The 15705-nt window shown below is 38.7% G+C and overlaps 1 protein-coding gene across 1 annotated transcript in view; it reads right to left on the minus strand.

The window, feature by feature from the left end:
• The window catches only part of LOC124134753 (glutamate decarboxylase 1-like), a 42061-nt gene that overhangs the window by 6266 nt on the left and 20090 nt on the right, over nucleotides 1-15705 (minus strand). Inside the window, exons 7-12 of the mRNA XM_046499793.2 lie at nucleotides 14579-14658; nucleotides 13848-14019; nucleotides 11741-11805; nucleotides 7539-7617; nucleotides 2679-2828; nucleotides 1085-1134 (exon numbers count right to left, since the gene is read on the minus strand). Of these exons, the coding sequence (XP_046355749.2) occupies nucleotides 1085-1134; nucleotides 2679-2828; nucleotides 7539-7617; nucleotides 11741-11805; nucleotides 13848-14019; nucleotides 14579-14658 (596 nt within the window). The remainder of the gene's footprint in view (nucleotides 1-1084; nucleotides 1135-2678; nucleotides 2829-7538; nucleotides 7618-11740; nucleotides 11806-13847; nucleotides 14020-14578; nucleotides 14659-15705) is intronic.

Genomic DNA, 15705 nt, shown 5'->3' on the forward strand with positions numbered 1-15705 from the left:
AAAGTTGGTATCAAAAAGTGCAGCTACTTTTTATTGCAAAGCTGTAACCTAATCGACTGTATGTTAACGTTTAATCAAAAAGTGCAGCTACCTTTCACTACAAAGCTGTAACCTAATCAATTGTATGTTAACGGTTTATCAAAAAGTGCAGCTACCTTTGACAACAAAGCTGTAACCTAATCAATTGTATGTTAACGGTTTATCAAAAAGTGCAGCTACATTTTTCAACAAAGCTGTAACCTAATCAATTGTATGTTAACGTTTAATCAAAAAGTGCAGTTACATTTTACTACAAAGCTGTAACCTAATCAATTGTATGTTAACGTTTAATAAAGGAGTGCATCTACATTTTACTACAAAGCTGTAACCTAATCAATTGTATGTTAACGTTTAATAAAGGAGTGCAGCTACATTTTACAACAAAGCTGTAACCTAATCAATTGTATGTTAACGTTTAATCAAAAAGTGCAGTTACATTTTACTACAAAGCTGTAACCTAATCAATTGTATGTTAACGTTTAATAAAGGAGTGCAGCTACATTTTACAACAAAGCTGTAACCTAATCAATTGTATGTTAACGTTTAATAAAGGAGTGCAGCTACATTTTACTACAAAGCTGTAACCTAATCTTTTAATAAAGGAGTGCAGCTACATTTTACAACAAAGCTGTAACCTGATCCATTGTATGTTAACGTTTAATCAAAAAGTGCAGTTACATTTTACTACAAAGCTGTAACCTAATCAATTGTATGTTAACTTTTAATAAAGGAGTGCAGCTACATTTTACAACAAAGCTGTAACCTGATCCATTGTATGTTAACGTTTAATCAAAATGTGCAGCTACCTTTTACTTCAAAGCTGTAACCTCATGTATCATGTGCGCAACACATTCTGTTGATAATATACGAGGGTTCAATAATAATAAGCCTAACAGGGAAGGAAGTTCGTAATAGTGACATTAGGTGATGCCACTGAGGTACATCCACAAACACTTCAGTCAATTGAGGCTTCGAACTAATCACTGAACTCCCGTACATGTGGTTCGAATAACTTTACTAAAATAATTAAAATTGTTTTACTTACTTTGCTAGTTCAAAGTTACGGTCCATTTGATCCTCAAACCCTTTATCGCCCTGTGACATATTCAAAGACATAACTTTTGAAAAACTCTAACATCATCATAAACAGAAGAAGAACGTCAACTGAAATACAGATATTCCTACCAACATTTCCTGTGATGAAAACTGAAATAAAGAAAGTTTAATGGACATGTTTTATATATTTGTATAATAAAGTGAAAATTCAATTACAGTTTTAAACCATGCTACAATCTGATATTCTGCAATAGATAGGATGATATTTTAGTTTATTTTTAAATTTGAAATTGAAATCTGGTGTACCCAGAAGAAGAAACTGATAGTCTACTGTTTGTCTCTTTTAACTTGTTTGTGAATTGTTTGAAACGGCTCTTCACAAGAAGACAGATAAACATTGCCAGTACTTCAAGTATTTTAATGCACGGTTCATCCAAAAACATACGTATCATTATTGAATGGACTGGGTATTGTTTGACGCCATTTGTCGAGTCATATCACGGCAGATGACAGCAATATTGCATTAATGAGCTTAACACTTCAACTTCACTGAATCAAAGTGGGGATCTAAATCAGGTCGATGCACCGAACTACTGTGCCTGGGGCATTAAGGGGTGGTTGACAAATAAGTTGTTTACAACAACCGTTCAAAATTTAATTTTTTTAAAGAAATATTCTGTAGCTGCATGATTTCACTTATAAACTAACTGCTCGAAACGAAATCTGTTTTTGGGACCATATCAATTCCATCATGATACTGGTACGTCTAAGTCAATAGTCCATCTTTAACTGTTGCTCAACATTTTGTGGGTGTCATCAATATAGGAGTAAGCCTATAATAAAGATAGTAGAAATGATCCAAGAAAATGCAAAAATGTCATGCAAAGTATCTTAAACAAACATCAGGAAGGAGTCTTTAAGCAATGATGTATAGCAGCATTCGTGACCAACTCGTGTTATTCCGGGACAAGCCGAATAGCGACTCGTGCCCCTCTTATGGTCATTTTTGCGACTATGTTTCGTCTTAGCGCAAACGGGCATACCTAAAACAATTATCAACTCGTTGCGTAATGGTTCACATATATATCCCCATATATTAGTTATATTTCAGATGCAATTTAAAGGACATCGGGACGTGCGGCATTATGCAGTATGATTGAACACATTTCACTGTTTCTGTGGTATATTTTTAGATGCAAGACATTTGAAAATCAAAAATTATTTCTGAGGGATTATTTGACAAAGAACTTGAAATCATACGCGCATTCCGATTGGTTTGTCGTATTTTCGCACATAACATTCATCGATAGGGGGACGAGTCTTCTTGCAGGTTACGGAAAGGGGCGAGTGGTGACGAATGGTATAGGAGCTGCGCTGATCCCAACTTCAGCTTCGACAAATGAACTTTTACCAGTGGAATATATGCTGACCGATCTCGTGAGTGGCGGTACCATATTATTGTAACACTGCAGGAGATTTATTTTATTGATAGATTTGACTCACTGTAAATTATAAATACATATCGTAACATCAACTCGTATATGATCCTTTCGCGTGATTCCAGGACTATGACGCCACCGTACCTTGGATCTCCACATGAGCCACAGTTTAAAGATGTCGTTGTGTCGGCCACACTGCACGGTCTTGTCACCCGTGTCGTAACTCACATCGTATAGTTTGTCCTTTTGGAACAGGTAGGCCGCATTGGATTGGTTCGCAGCTAAAAGAAGATCCTGCAATTCACATTAAAATGTGTGACGAGGCACAACGATGTATGATCTTGCTATAATCCTTCGGTTAATCGGAACACCAATATTATCTAAAACGTTATTTGCTTCTATCCGGGGTTTCAAATTTCATAGATCATACACCATGTGTCAAGCCAATGAGTGTATGACCGTTGCTTTATGTCTGAGTGTACAGGTGCTTCCCTGTGTCTAGTCAATGAGTGTTACCATGTGTCTAGTCAATGAGTGTTACCTTGTGTCTAGTCAATGAGTTTTACCTTGTGTCTAGTCAATGAGTGTTACCTTGTGTCTAGTCAATGAGTGTATGAACGTTACTTTATGTCTGAGTGTACAGGTGCGTCCCTGTGTCTAGTCAATGAGTGTTACCTTGTGTCTAGTCAATGAGTTTTACCTTGTGTCTAGTCAATGAGTGTTACCCTGTGTCTAGTCAATGAGTGTTACCGTGTGTCTAGTCAATGAGTGTTTGAACGTTACTTTATGTCTGAGTGTACAGGTGCTTCCCTGTGTCTAGTCAATGAGTGTTACCTTGTGTCTAGTCAATGAGTGTTACCTTGTGTCTATTCAATGAGTGTTACCTTGTGTCTAGTCAATTAGTGTTACCTTGTGTCTAGTCAATGAGTGTTACCTTGTGTCTTGTCAATGAGTGTTACCTTTTGTCTAGTCAATGAGTGTTACCTGGTGTCGAGTCAACGGATGTTACCTTGTGTCTAGTCAATAAGTGTGTTACCTTGTGTCTAGTCAATGAGTGTTACCTTGTGTCTTGTCAATGAGTGTTACCTTTTGTCTAGTCAATGAGTGTTACCTGGTGTCGAGTCAACGGGTGTTACCTTGTGTCTAGTCAATAAGTGTGTTACCTTGTGTCTAGTCAATGAGTGTTACCCTGTGTCTTGTCAATGAGTGTTACCTTGTGTCTAGTTAATGAGTGATACCTTGTGTCTTGTCAATGAGTGTTACCTTTTGTCTAGTCAATGAGTGTTACCTGGTGTCGAGTCAACGGGTGTTACCTTGTGTCTAGTCAATAAGTGTGTTACCTTGTGTCTAGTCAATGAGTGTTACCCTGTGTCTTGTCAATGAGTGTTACCTTGTGTCTAGTTAATGAGTGATACCTTGTGTCTAGTCAATGAGTGTTACCATGTATCTAGTCAATGAGTGTATGAGTGTTACCTTATGTCTAGTTAATGAGTGTTACCTTGTGTCTAGTCAATGAGTGTATGAGTGTTACCTTATGTCTAGTTAATGAGTGTTACCTTGTGTCTAGTTAATGAGTGTAACCATGTATCTAGTCAATGAGTGTATGAGTGTTACCTTATGTCTAGTTAATGAGTGTTACCATGTATCTAGTCAATGAGTGTATGAGTGTTACCTTATGTCTAGTTAATGAGTGTTACCTTGTGCCTAGTTAATGAGTGATACCTTGTGTCTAGTCAATGAGTGTTACCATGTATCTAGTCAATGAGTGTATGAGTTTTACCTTATGTCTAGTTAATGAGTGTTACCTTGTGTCTAGTTAATGAGTGTTACCTTGTGTCTAGTCAATGAGTGTATGAGTGTTACCTTATGTCTAGTTAATGAGTGTTACCCTGTGTCTAGTTAATGAGTGTAACCATGTATCTAGTCAATGAGTGTATGAGTGTTACCTTATGTCTAGTTAATGAGTGTTACCATGTATCTAGTCAATGAGTGTATGAGTGTTACCTTATGTCTAGTTAATGAGTGTTACCATGTATCTAGTCAATGAGTGTATGAGTTTTACCTTATGTCTAGTTAATGAGTGTTACCTTATGTCTAGTTAATGAGTGTTACCTTGTGCCTAGTTAATGAGTGTTACCATGTATCTAGTCAATGAGTGTATGAGTGTTACCTTGTGTCTAGTCAATGAGTGTTACCATGTATCTAGTCAATGAGTGTAAGAGGGTTTACCTTATGTCTAGTTAATGAGTGTTACCTTGTGTCTAGTTAATGAGTGTTACCATGTATCTAGTCAGTGAGTGTATGAGTGTTACCTTATGTCTAGTTAATGAGTGTTACCTTGTGTCTAGTCAATGAGTGTTACCTTGTGTCTAGTCAATGAGTGTTACCTTGTGTCTAGACAATGAATGTACGTGTGTTACCTTATGTCTAGTTAATGAGTGTTACCTTGTGTCTAGTCAATGAGTGTTACCTTGTGTCTAGTCAATGAGTGTTACCATGTATCTTGTCAATGAGTGTAACCATGTATCTAGTCAATGAGTGTATGAGTGTTACCTTATGTCTAGTTAATGAGTGTTACCTTGTGTCTAGTCAATGAGTGTTACCATGTATCTAGTCAATGAGTGTATGAGTGTTACCTTATGTCTAGTTAATGAGTGTTACCTTGTGTCTAGTTAATGAGTGTTACCTTGTGTCTAGTCAATGAGTGTATGAGTGTTACCTTATGTCTAGTTAATGAGTGTTACCTTGTGTCTAGTTAATGAGTATAACCATGTATCTAGTCAATGAGTGTATGAGTGTTATCTTATGTCTAGTTAATGAGTGTTACCTTGTGCCTAGTTAATGAGTGTTACCATGTATCTAGTCAATGAGTGTATGAGTGTTACCTTATGTCTAGTTAATGAGTGTTACCTTGTGTCTAGTCAATGAGTGTTACCATGTATCTAGTCAATGAGTGTAAGAGGGTTTACCTTATGTCTAGTTAATGAGTGTTACCTTGTGTCTAGTTAATGAGTGTTACCATGTATCTAGTCAGTGAGTGTATGAGTGTTACCTTATGTCTAGTTAATGAGTGTTACCTTGTGTCTAGTCAATGAGTGTTACCTTGTGTCTAGTCAATGAGTGTTACCATGTATCTTGTCAATGAGTGTAACCATGTATCTAGTCAATGAGTGTATGAGTGTTACCTTATGTCTAGTTAATGAGTGTTACCTTATGTCTAGTCAATGAGTGTAACCATGTATCTAGTCAATGAGTGTATGAGTGTTACCTTATGTCTAGTTAATGAGTGTTACCTTGTGTATAGTCAATGAGTGTTACCTTATGTCTAGTTAATGAGTGTTACCCTGTGTCTAGTTAATGAGTGTAACCATGTATCTAGTCAATGAGTGTATGAGTGTTACCTTATGTCTAGTTAATGAGTGTTACCTTGTGTATAGTTAATGAGTGTTACCATGTATCTAGTCAATGAGTGTATGAGTGTTACCTTGTGTCTAGTCAATGAGTGTTACCCTGTGTCTTGTCAATGAGTGTTACCTTGTGTCTAGTCAATGAGTGTTACCTTATGTCTAGTCAATTAGTGTTCCCTTGTGTCTAGTTAATGAGTGTTACCTTGTGTCGAGTCAATGAGTGTTACCTTGTGTCTAGTCAATGAGTGTTACCTTGTGTCTAGTCAATGAGTGTTACCTTGTGTCTAGTCAATTAGTGTTACCTTGTGTCTAGTCAATGAGTGTTACCTTGTGTCTAGTTAATGAGTGTTACCTTGTGTCTAGTCAATGAGAGTATGAGTGTTACCTTATGTCTAGTTAATGAGTGTTACCATGTGTCTAGTTAATGAGTGTTACCTTGTGTCTAGTTAATGAGTGTTACCATGTATCTAGTCAATGAGTGTATGAGTGTTACCTTGTGTCTAGTCAATGAGTGTTACCCTGTGTCTTGTCAATGAGTGTTACCTTGTGTCTAGTCAATGAGTGTTACCTTATGTCTAGTCAATTAGTGTTCCCTTGTGTCTAGTTAATGAGTGTTACCTTGTGTCGAGTCAATGAGTGTTACCTTGTGTCTAGTCAATGAGTGTTACCTTGTGTCTAGTCAATGAGTGTTACCTTGTGTCTAGTCAATTAGTGTTACCTTGTGTCTAGTCAATGAGTGTTACCTTGTGTCTAGTTAATGAGTGTTACCTTGTGTCTAGTCAATGAGTGTATGAGTGTTACCTTATGTCTAGTTAATGAGTGTTACCATGTGTCTAGTTAATGAGTGTTACCTTGTGTCTAGTCAATGAGTGTATGAGTGTTACCTTATGTCTAGTTAATGAGTGTTACCTTGTGTCTAGTCAATGAGTGTCTGAATGTTACCTTGTGTCTGGTCAATGAGTGTCTGAATGTTACCTTGTGTCTAGTCAATGAGTGTTATCTTGTGTCTAGTCAAAGAGTGTTACCTTGAGTCTAGTTAATGAGCGTTACCTTCTGTCTAGTCAATGAGTGGTACTCTGTTTCTTGTCAATGAGTGTTACCTTGTGTCTAGTCAATGAGTGTTACCTTGTGTCTAGTCAATGAGTGTAAGAGTGTTACCCGGTGCCTAGTCAATGAGTGTATGATTGTTACCCTATGTCTTGTCAATAAATGTTACATGTGTTTAGTCAAAAGGTGTTACCTTGTGTCTAGTCAATGAGTGTTACCTTGTGTCTAGTCAGTAAGTGTTACCCTACGTCTAGTCAAAGAGTGAAGGAGTGTTACCTTGTGTCTAGTCAAAGAGTGTATAAGTGTTACCTTGTGTCTAGTCAAACAGTGCAGGAGTATTACCTTGTGTCTAGTCAATGAGTGTTACCTTGTGTCTAGTCAGTAAGTGTTACCCTATGTCTAGTCAAAGAGTGAAGGGGTGTTACCTTGTGTCTAGTCAAAGAGTGTATGAGTGTTACCTTGTGTCTAGTCAAACAGTGTAGGAGTGTTACCTTGTGTCTAATTCAATGAGTGTTACCTTGTGTCTAGTCTTGGAGTGTGTGAGTGTTACCTTGTGCCTCGTGAGAATGGCCGAGCACTGTAAGGGCACGCCCATCATCTTGTGTGGATTCCATGTCAACGAGTCAGCTCTGCAGCAGAAGAAGCAACGTAAACATGGATGCAACTGGAGCTTGTGTCACACAGATTCACTGTATACTGTATACGCTTGTATTCCACGACACTGGTTACCCAGCAGGGGTTTCCCTTTGACGAAATACACGGTGCCAAATAAATAGTCCCATAGAATACAACTAATTAATTAAACACATGGACTCACATTCGCATATCTGTCACACGTAAAGAAAGAGAATAAAGATATTGGAAGTGACAAACAGGTGAGTTACAATGACACCTGGTGTTCGCGTAGCACCTGTCGTGACCGTGTAAATCTAACATTAAACTACAAAATAACTTCTTTAAAACATATTTCCCCGACGAGTATGTTTTCATCTCAGCATTGGTTGACATTTGAAAACGACGCGTGGGTGTACTATAATATTGTACTCTTTATATATAGTAATTTTTCCTCAGTTGAAATTGAATATTTCTTACCATGTCAAATGTCAATCGATAAAATACGCGTGGTGTTTGGTAAATCACAAACGGAAAAAGCAGGAAGTTAGGAATCGATTCGACGGAAGCTCTCCCATCTATTATTTCCATGTTTTTATCGCCAAAAAGGTAGTCACTGACGTAGGAGAAGGGTAAAAAGCCAGCATTGATATTAAGGTTAATTCTGTCATTCCCCATCGACAGTTGATTCGATCTGAGCCTGTATTATTCAATTTTCTTCACACATTCCACAACCACCTGTCTCCGGCATGATAAAGTAGTGCATAATTTTCTCAGGAGCGGGGGATCATTACTTTTCTATCGGGGAAATCTCCTATGTCACCGTTTTTCAATTGTTTAAGTCCACACAAGTGATTGTGCGGCAGTGAAGTCCAAACATGGTCCCATCGTTGTGAAAGAGGTTAGGGAGAGGATAGGAGGCGGTTTCCGCTCCGGAGAGGGTATCGATTACACCCGTATCGATCAGGATTTAATCTGTTGCCAGATAGAGGGCTGATTGCATGAGAAGCAAATATGGACCCGTGGAGTCATAATAACGACATGTGATTCTTACTATAGTTATGAAGGGGCTAATTGTTATACAGCTCATTATACTGAGTTATTGCAATGGATTCACATAAAATTGTGATAAAGGAGTCCAAAATAATTCTAGTATTTTTATATGCACGGCTTTATTGTGCGGGGCTATTGTGTAATATCCATTTATTGTCGACCAGCCTTTCCTCCAGTAATGCTGCTAAGGTGTTCTGAAGGAACATTCAATGCGTGAATTCAGAGCTTTCGATTGGAACTTTTCAAACGTACACTTTCATTGTTTAGTTTAACATTGTCATGTACCTTTTAATACACAATGTAGCCGCCGTCATATCGCTGGAATATTGCTGAGTGCGGTGTTAAAGAACAAATAAACAAATACAGTTTAGTCTCAATTGTAAACACACGCTTTCCTAAAAGGTAAAGTGAATTATAGCCGTTTGCTCTTCGCAATCTGAAATAGTTTGCAAAAAAGGGGTTCATATAGTTATTTGGCCAAATTGACGCCAAATTGAATCTGTTTCGGCGGATAATCTGGACTGTTTATTCTCTTGCATTGACAATGTATTTTCCATGTAGCATTTATCCGTTTATGTCAAAGTGCTGACCATATCTGTTGAGCTAAACGTGTATGACCACAAGTACTAAATATTGTCCTGATCATTGGGAATAGTGAGTGTGTGAGTATGGTATCACGCCGCTTTTAGCAATATTCCAGCAAAATCACGGCGGGGGACACCAGAAATGGGCTTCACACATTGTACCCGGGAATCGAATCCGGTTCTTCGGCGTGACGAGCGAACGCTTTACCCACCAGGCTATCCCACCGCCCCTTTATGGGGATAGAGATACCGAAAGTATGAAATTGTGTGTCTTCTAGTCATTGTGTCCAGAAACAGTCCTGTCTCTGAAGCACAACATCACAGATCAAAGAATAAGGTGAGATGAAGATTTAGAAAATGGTTTTACAAATTAGCATGTTTGTGTTTGTCCACTGCGTGTTGTAAACAACATTTTTTATGTTTAAATTTGTTTCTATAATTCGTATTTTGGATTGGAGATTGGAATCGAAAAGTCCTTTCCATGTTGATTTGACAACAATGGTGGTTTTCTAGATTTTTGCACAGGGTAATATGCTACGAAGATGAGTGGAACTAGCCTTGAAACGACCGTTCAAGTATAGCACGCAATATGTGACCTTAGAGATGTTCGGAATCAATGGTTGGTTCCTGAAGGCCACGAAACTACTGTTCACATTAGTAACAGACATGAAGGGTGTTAAAGACGACATCACAGACACCTATTGATCTGGAACACATCGGGAACAGCTGTGATTACTACGTCAGCGGCAACGATGTTTGCGATGTTTGATCGTCTTTCATAATTATTGACCTGTTACATGTAATGTCAAGTGTAACGGATAAGTCACCAACCCTTCATATCCTTACGTTGTATATACAAGTGAGCGAGTGAGTATGGTTCTACGTTGTTTTCAGCAATACATTCTACCCATGTATGGTCACGAACACGGGTCTTCGGCGTGACAAATGAACGCTTTAACCACCAAGCTACCCTACCGCCGCCTATGAGTGAGTGAGTGAATGAGTTGGGTTTAACGCCGCTTTTAACAGTATTCCAGTTATATCACGGCGTGTCAGCTTAATGTGGGAGAAAAGCCCGAAGTGATGCAGGTATGGTCCACGAGGACGGGTATGGCGCTGACAAACCTAGAAACATAATCGGGGCGAACCGGGATTCGAACCCACAATCATAGGTTTCTGGCGTGCCCAAGGGACGCAACTCTGCAGAGCGAATCGCGGCACCTTAGACCATATTGTTCTCCGGAATACGCGCGCGTCTCAAAGAGAGCAATAGACTGTGGTATTACTCTAACACATCCATTTTAATTCTGGAAACCCAATAGTCCAGAAACTCTTTGGACTTTGGACTTTGGTCTTTGCCCAGTCTCGGTCAAAGGTATTTACAAAATTAAACATGTTGTTTTCATGGGAACATACCAAGGAAGAAATTCTTTTTAAAAAATTGTTCAAAAACTCAATATGTCGCCCATGGGCGAAGAGTGGCCCATTTGTAGGCCCATGGCCGAGAATATGTTCCTATACTTAAAACTCATGTTTTTGTTTCGCAAATACATAAATGTATTTCTTTCAAGCATCATGACACAAAATTGAACTCATTTTAACTTAATTCAACGATTTTATAGCGATATTGAAATATTTCGCCGATGGGCGAGAAAAATATTTTCCTTTGCTCGAAACTCATATTTTCACACATATGTTTGGAATGCAGACAAGTGAGTCTGTTTGGTTTAACACTGCTATAAACAGTATTCTATTCTATCACGGCGTGTCAGCTTCATGTCGGAGCAAAACCTATAATGAAGCAGATCCTTGACGTTTACCACTTTGGTGAACAGGTATGGCCCTGACATGAACACTAGAGATGAGAACGTAAGTGCGTCACTACACCAATAGATCTTGGTATACGGACATGTGTGTCATACTGATTTTAAGAAACTAGTGTCGAACGAGACCGATGGTAACACATGAATTCTTACATGAGTTTCGTAAATCAGTTTCACACAAAGACGAGCGTAAAACTTTCTATATTGCCCATTATTTCTGAATCTTCCCCTTTAGAAAAATGCACTGATCAATACCGCCGTCTCAAAAAAACACATTTGTTGAATTACGTCAACAATCTTCAGCTATGAAATCGTTTCTAGTATGACGTCATTCCGACATACATCCCAATAAGAATCGAATGACGTCAACAATACCGTCCGGAAGACGTAAACAATACAGTGGTGCGTGTGAAGTGACATTTGCCCGAGTGCAAATACGATTTTTATGAACTCGGTTGTTGCTTATCCTCTGAGTAATAAAACTGTCAATACAACGTAATAAAACATCGTTTATGATTTGATGTTTTTGACGTCACAATGGTAATGACGTCAAAGCGTATCATTGTTGACGTTATGTGTAATAAACACGTATATGTAAACGGATAATCAGCAAATGTCTGACCGGGAATATTCGAGTTGATTAACGCATAATGATATGATCAAACTGATGAATGTTTTACCTGTGCACGCCCTGCAGAAGATGTCTGTGTTTTCGAGAGAGCAACGCCGATCCTCCCCACGCTGCCTAAAGAGAGAAGATCACATCAATATGTAGTGGTTGTTTGATTTTACATCAGAGGCAGCCGAGCCTTTCCTACAGCCCATACGCCTCATCAGGCCTGTAGCGGAAGACCAACAGTAAATATTGTGAACACAAAAAAGACAAAGCCATTCTCACCCAGCTGGTCACTTGCACTATCGATTCTATACAGCAACCGCGACCCCTCCGACTGTTTTGTAAATTACTTAAGGGTACAGGGATCAAACGAACCATACTTTCAACAATTACGAAGGTGGCTGCAAGGTTCTGAGCATGACTACGAAGAATTTAGTGCACCCGTAACAGTTTGCATGTATTTAGTACAATACTGTCCATGTTTATTGGCTGCATTTGAACCCCATACACAAGCAGGCAGCATATTATTGAAGGCACCAAAGTAACAAGGTATTCTCTGTTGATGAAAAGGGAGAAAACTGGCTACCGCGCTTTCCTCAAATTACTCCAACAGACATGCGGACATGGACTCCACTTGAGGTGATGGTGCTCCTTCCTTTGCCAATGTTACGAGGTGGCCAGAGAAGAGGGGAAGGAGCAGCCTCGAAGATAACCTAAGATCAGGAAGATCTTAAAGTTCCACCACCACAAAGGAACATGTTGATATAATACGTGATATGATTCTGGAACATTGAGGACACACTTCACATAACCAATACAATAGGCATCATGAGAGATAGAACATTCTGATAAATGAACTGGGCATGACAAAGGTTTCAGCACGCTGGGTCCTGATCTTCAGATTCATCATCTATCGTGGGATTTTACGTAGTTTTGAATCGGTCCCAGATGTTTTTGTTCAGCGTGGATGAGTCTTATCAGCCACAATCAGCCAGCGACTAGCAACAGTTAAACAATAGAAAACATTTAACCTCTTCGCCGAAGAAGGCAAGGTCCGTTCCATCTACTAGCTTGATGGCTTCGGATGTCTGAGATTTCACAGGAATGCTGCTGGTGGACTACCTCCCGAATAATCTGACCATTAATGGTCAATATTATGCAAATCTGCTGAGGCAACTGCGTGAGAATACTAATGGTATACTTCGTTGAAAGTTCACTGAAGGTGTGTTGTTCCAGCAGGAGAATGCAACTAAACACAAGACTCTGTTGTCGCCATGACTGCAATGTATGACTGTGGCTTAAACTCCGTTTTCAACTGATTTGACACTTTCAGATCGACCTTCCCCCAAACCTGAAGAAAGAACTGTCTTGCACGCACTATGCAAACGATGTTGACGTCATTTCTGCTGTTGACTTTTTACACAACCTGGAGGAAGCTTTCTACACCAGCGGGATCCAGGCACTCTAGAATCGTTCGCACAATGTGTGTACCTCGGAGGGGGATTATGTTGAAAGATAATAGCAACCATCAACGCAGTCCATCATAGTTAGGGGGCGGTCGGGTAGCCTGGTGGTTAAAGCGTTCGCTCGTCACGCCGAAGACCCGGGTTCGATTCCCGACATGGGTACAATGTGTGAAGCCCATTTCTGGTGTCCCCCGCCGTGATATTGCTGGAATATTGCTTAAAGCGGCGTATAACCAAACTTACCCACTCACTCCATCATAGTTAGGCTCAGAACTGTTCAGCCACCCCTTGTAACACGATCATTTTGAGAATTTGTGTTTTCCCATCAAGACCTTTAGCTATTGCCATTAATGATTTAATCTTAAAAGAAGGTTATGACAGGAAGCGAAGCTACCTTTTGCCCAATTAAAATATATTAATTTTTTTTCACACTTTTGTTCTATGAGATCTCTCAAAAACGTTTTTCTTTATTTTAACTGCCAACAATACTTTTCGGAAAGACCAGAGATGATTCAAAAGATCTTACGCGTTGCCAAAACCTTTACCTTCCTGTCATGTTTTATCATTGGCAGATACTTTCGATAAATCACGAAGCATATTTTCTTGTTATATAATGAATAATAATCGATAAAATGAACGACTGTGTCGTCGTGATTTATAAATAAATGTCTCAAGTATTTTAAATGTAGTATCAAAGTTCCTCACATCAACGTGTAACCACATTTCATTTTTTTCACAAACGTCCGCAATGGCCTCCACTGGGTCATAAGCACCAAACACAGTTGTCCCACATGTTGCGTTGACAAGCAAAGGTTTCTTGCCAGCCTGCTTAGCCAAACTGATCTTCTTTTCCAGGTCCTCAATGATCATCTTACCCCTGTCATAACATTCAAGTCCTGTATAAACCGTACGAAAACGACAACATTTTACGAATCGTCATACGAATTTGTTATGGTCACAAGCAGCGAAGACAATGAGTGAATGGTCAGTTTAGTTTGAGACAGTTGCTGACAACACGAAGGAATGAGTCTTCAATAAATAATCAGGAAACATCACTATTGCGGCTTAACATTTTAACGCTTAAAAACGCCAAGAAATAACATAACATGAGCGGCATACGCTTGGTTCTCTCTGGGTCCCTGAAAATCATACTACACTTCTCAGAACATGCTTGAGAAACCACCACACCAGGCTGCTTGTATCCTTCATTTGCTAAAATGCGCGTTGTATAAATCTTTCCGTTCGCAATCACACGACATCAGTGGACGATGACTCACAATCAGCCAAGTGGCTACTAGATCCTCTTTTGTCGGTTCCTACGACAAGAATGGGGTATCGTTTTCCCTTGAATCTCATCCCTACATGGTCGATCGAAACGACCTTAAACACCAATACATATTATCAAGCATGTGTTTGCTCCGAACGTGTGAACATACCTGTGGTCACACTTGACGGATATCACATTGTTGGTACCAATACCCAAGAGCCCAGCTGCTCTCCTCAGAGAATAATGACTCTGAAATGATAATAATATACCGAATCAGATTATTTTCTTTCATACATATTCCATCGAGGGGACAGGATAAGATGCAGCCTGGGTATAGTGAAAAGAGAGGGAAATGTACCAGTGGAAATCACGTAACAGGATAAGTACCTCGCGATCATCATTGACAGTAAACTGACTTTCTTCCAAAACACAGGAAGTGCCAATACCAACTTCACTTTTTAACGGAAACTTAGATCTGTTAAGATTGACTCTACAATGAAACACAGGCAAGAGCATATCAATTGTTCACCAGAAAAATGGGAACAAACATATATGTTAGGAATTGCATCGAATATGATCCAGCATCAAATGTAGAAATGCCCTCCACGTGTCTTTTAGAATTTGTTTTGGAAAGCTATTCTGTGGCCTTGAATGTTGCAACCCTGATGAAACCAAATTTGAGGAAGAGTCGTATGAAACACACGCTTGATATTACCGACTCGAAACTGCATATTGACTGTTAACGGTTAAGTGATACTTAAAATGTTGTAAATAATCTCAACATATGATTTAAGTATAAAAAAATTAAAAATATGCCATGATTATTCCATTTCGACATTTGTGTAATTGTCTCCTTATTTGTCTATTTTCGAGTTCGGTTGATGTCCCCGTTTACGCATTGTATCAATAAAATTATGATATAAGGAAATATATCAGAAGAGATAAAATTAAATGACACACAAAATTTTAACTTTGATTTGTTAAATGAAGAGATATTTTGTTCCATTTTCTGTCATTTTCTACTTTCAAATTGTTATTTGTGAGTAACATATCTTGCAACATTAAACTCATCAGTAGATATTTCTGTAAACAAGGAGAATTACAATGTCCTCACAGTAGTTACTTGAATGATGGTTATATTTCTTTGCGAGAATAACATGATGTCTTTCAGTACTGTTTGTATTATTGCATAAGATTTATTTTTATTTAATATTACCAACAAAGTGCAAATTTAATTAAATTTTCAACTAAATTCTTTCTGCGTCAGATACACAAACGGAGCACTTGTCATCTTCG

Source organism: Haliotis rufescens, unplaced genomic scaffold (assembly GCF_023055435.1).
Source record: "Haliotis rufescens isolate VD_foot unplaced genomic scaffold, xgHalRufe1.0.p SCAF_4, whole genome shotgun sequence".
NCBI lineage: Eukaryota > Metazoa > Mollusca > Gastropoda > Lepetellida > Haliotidae > Haliotis > Haliotis rufescens.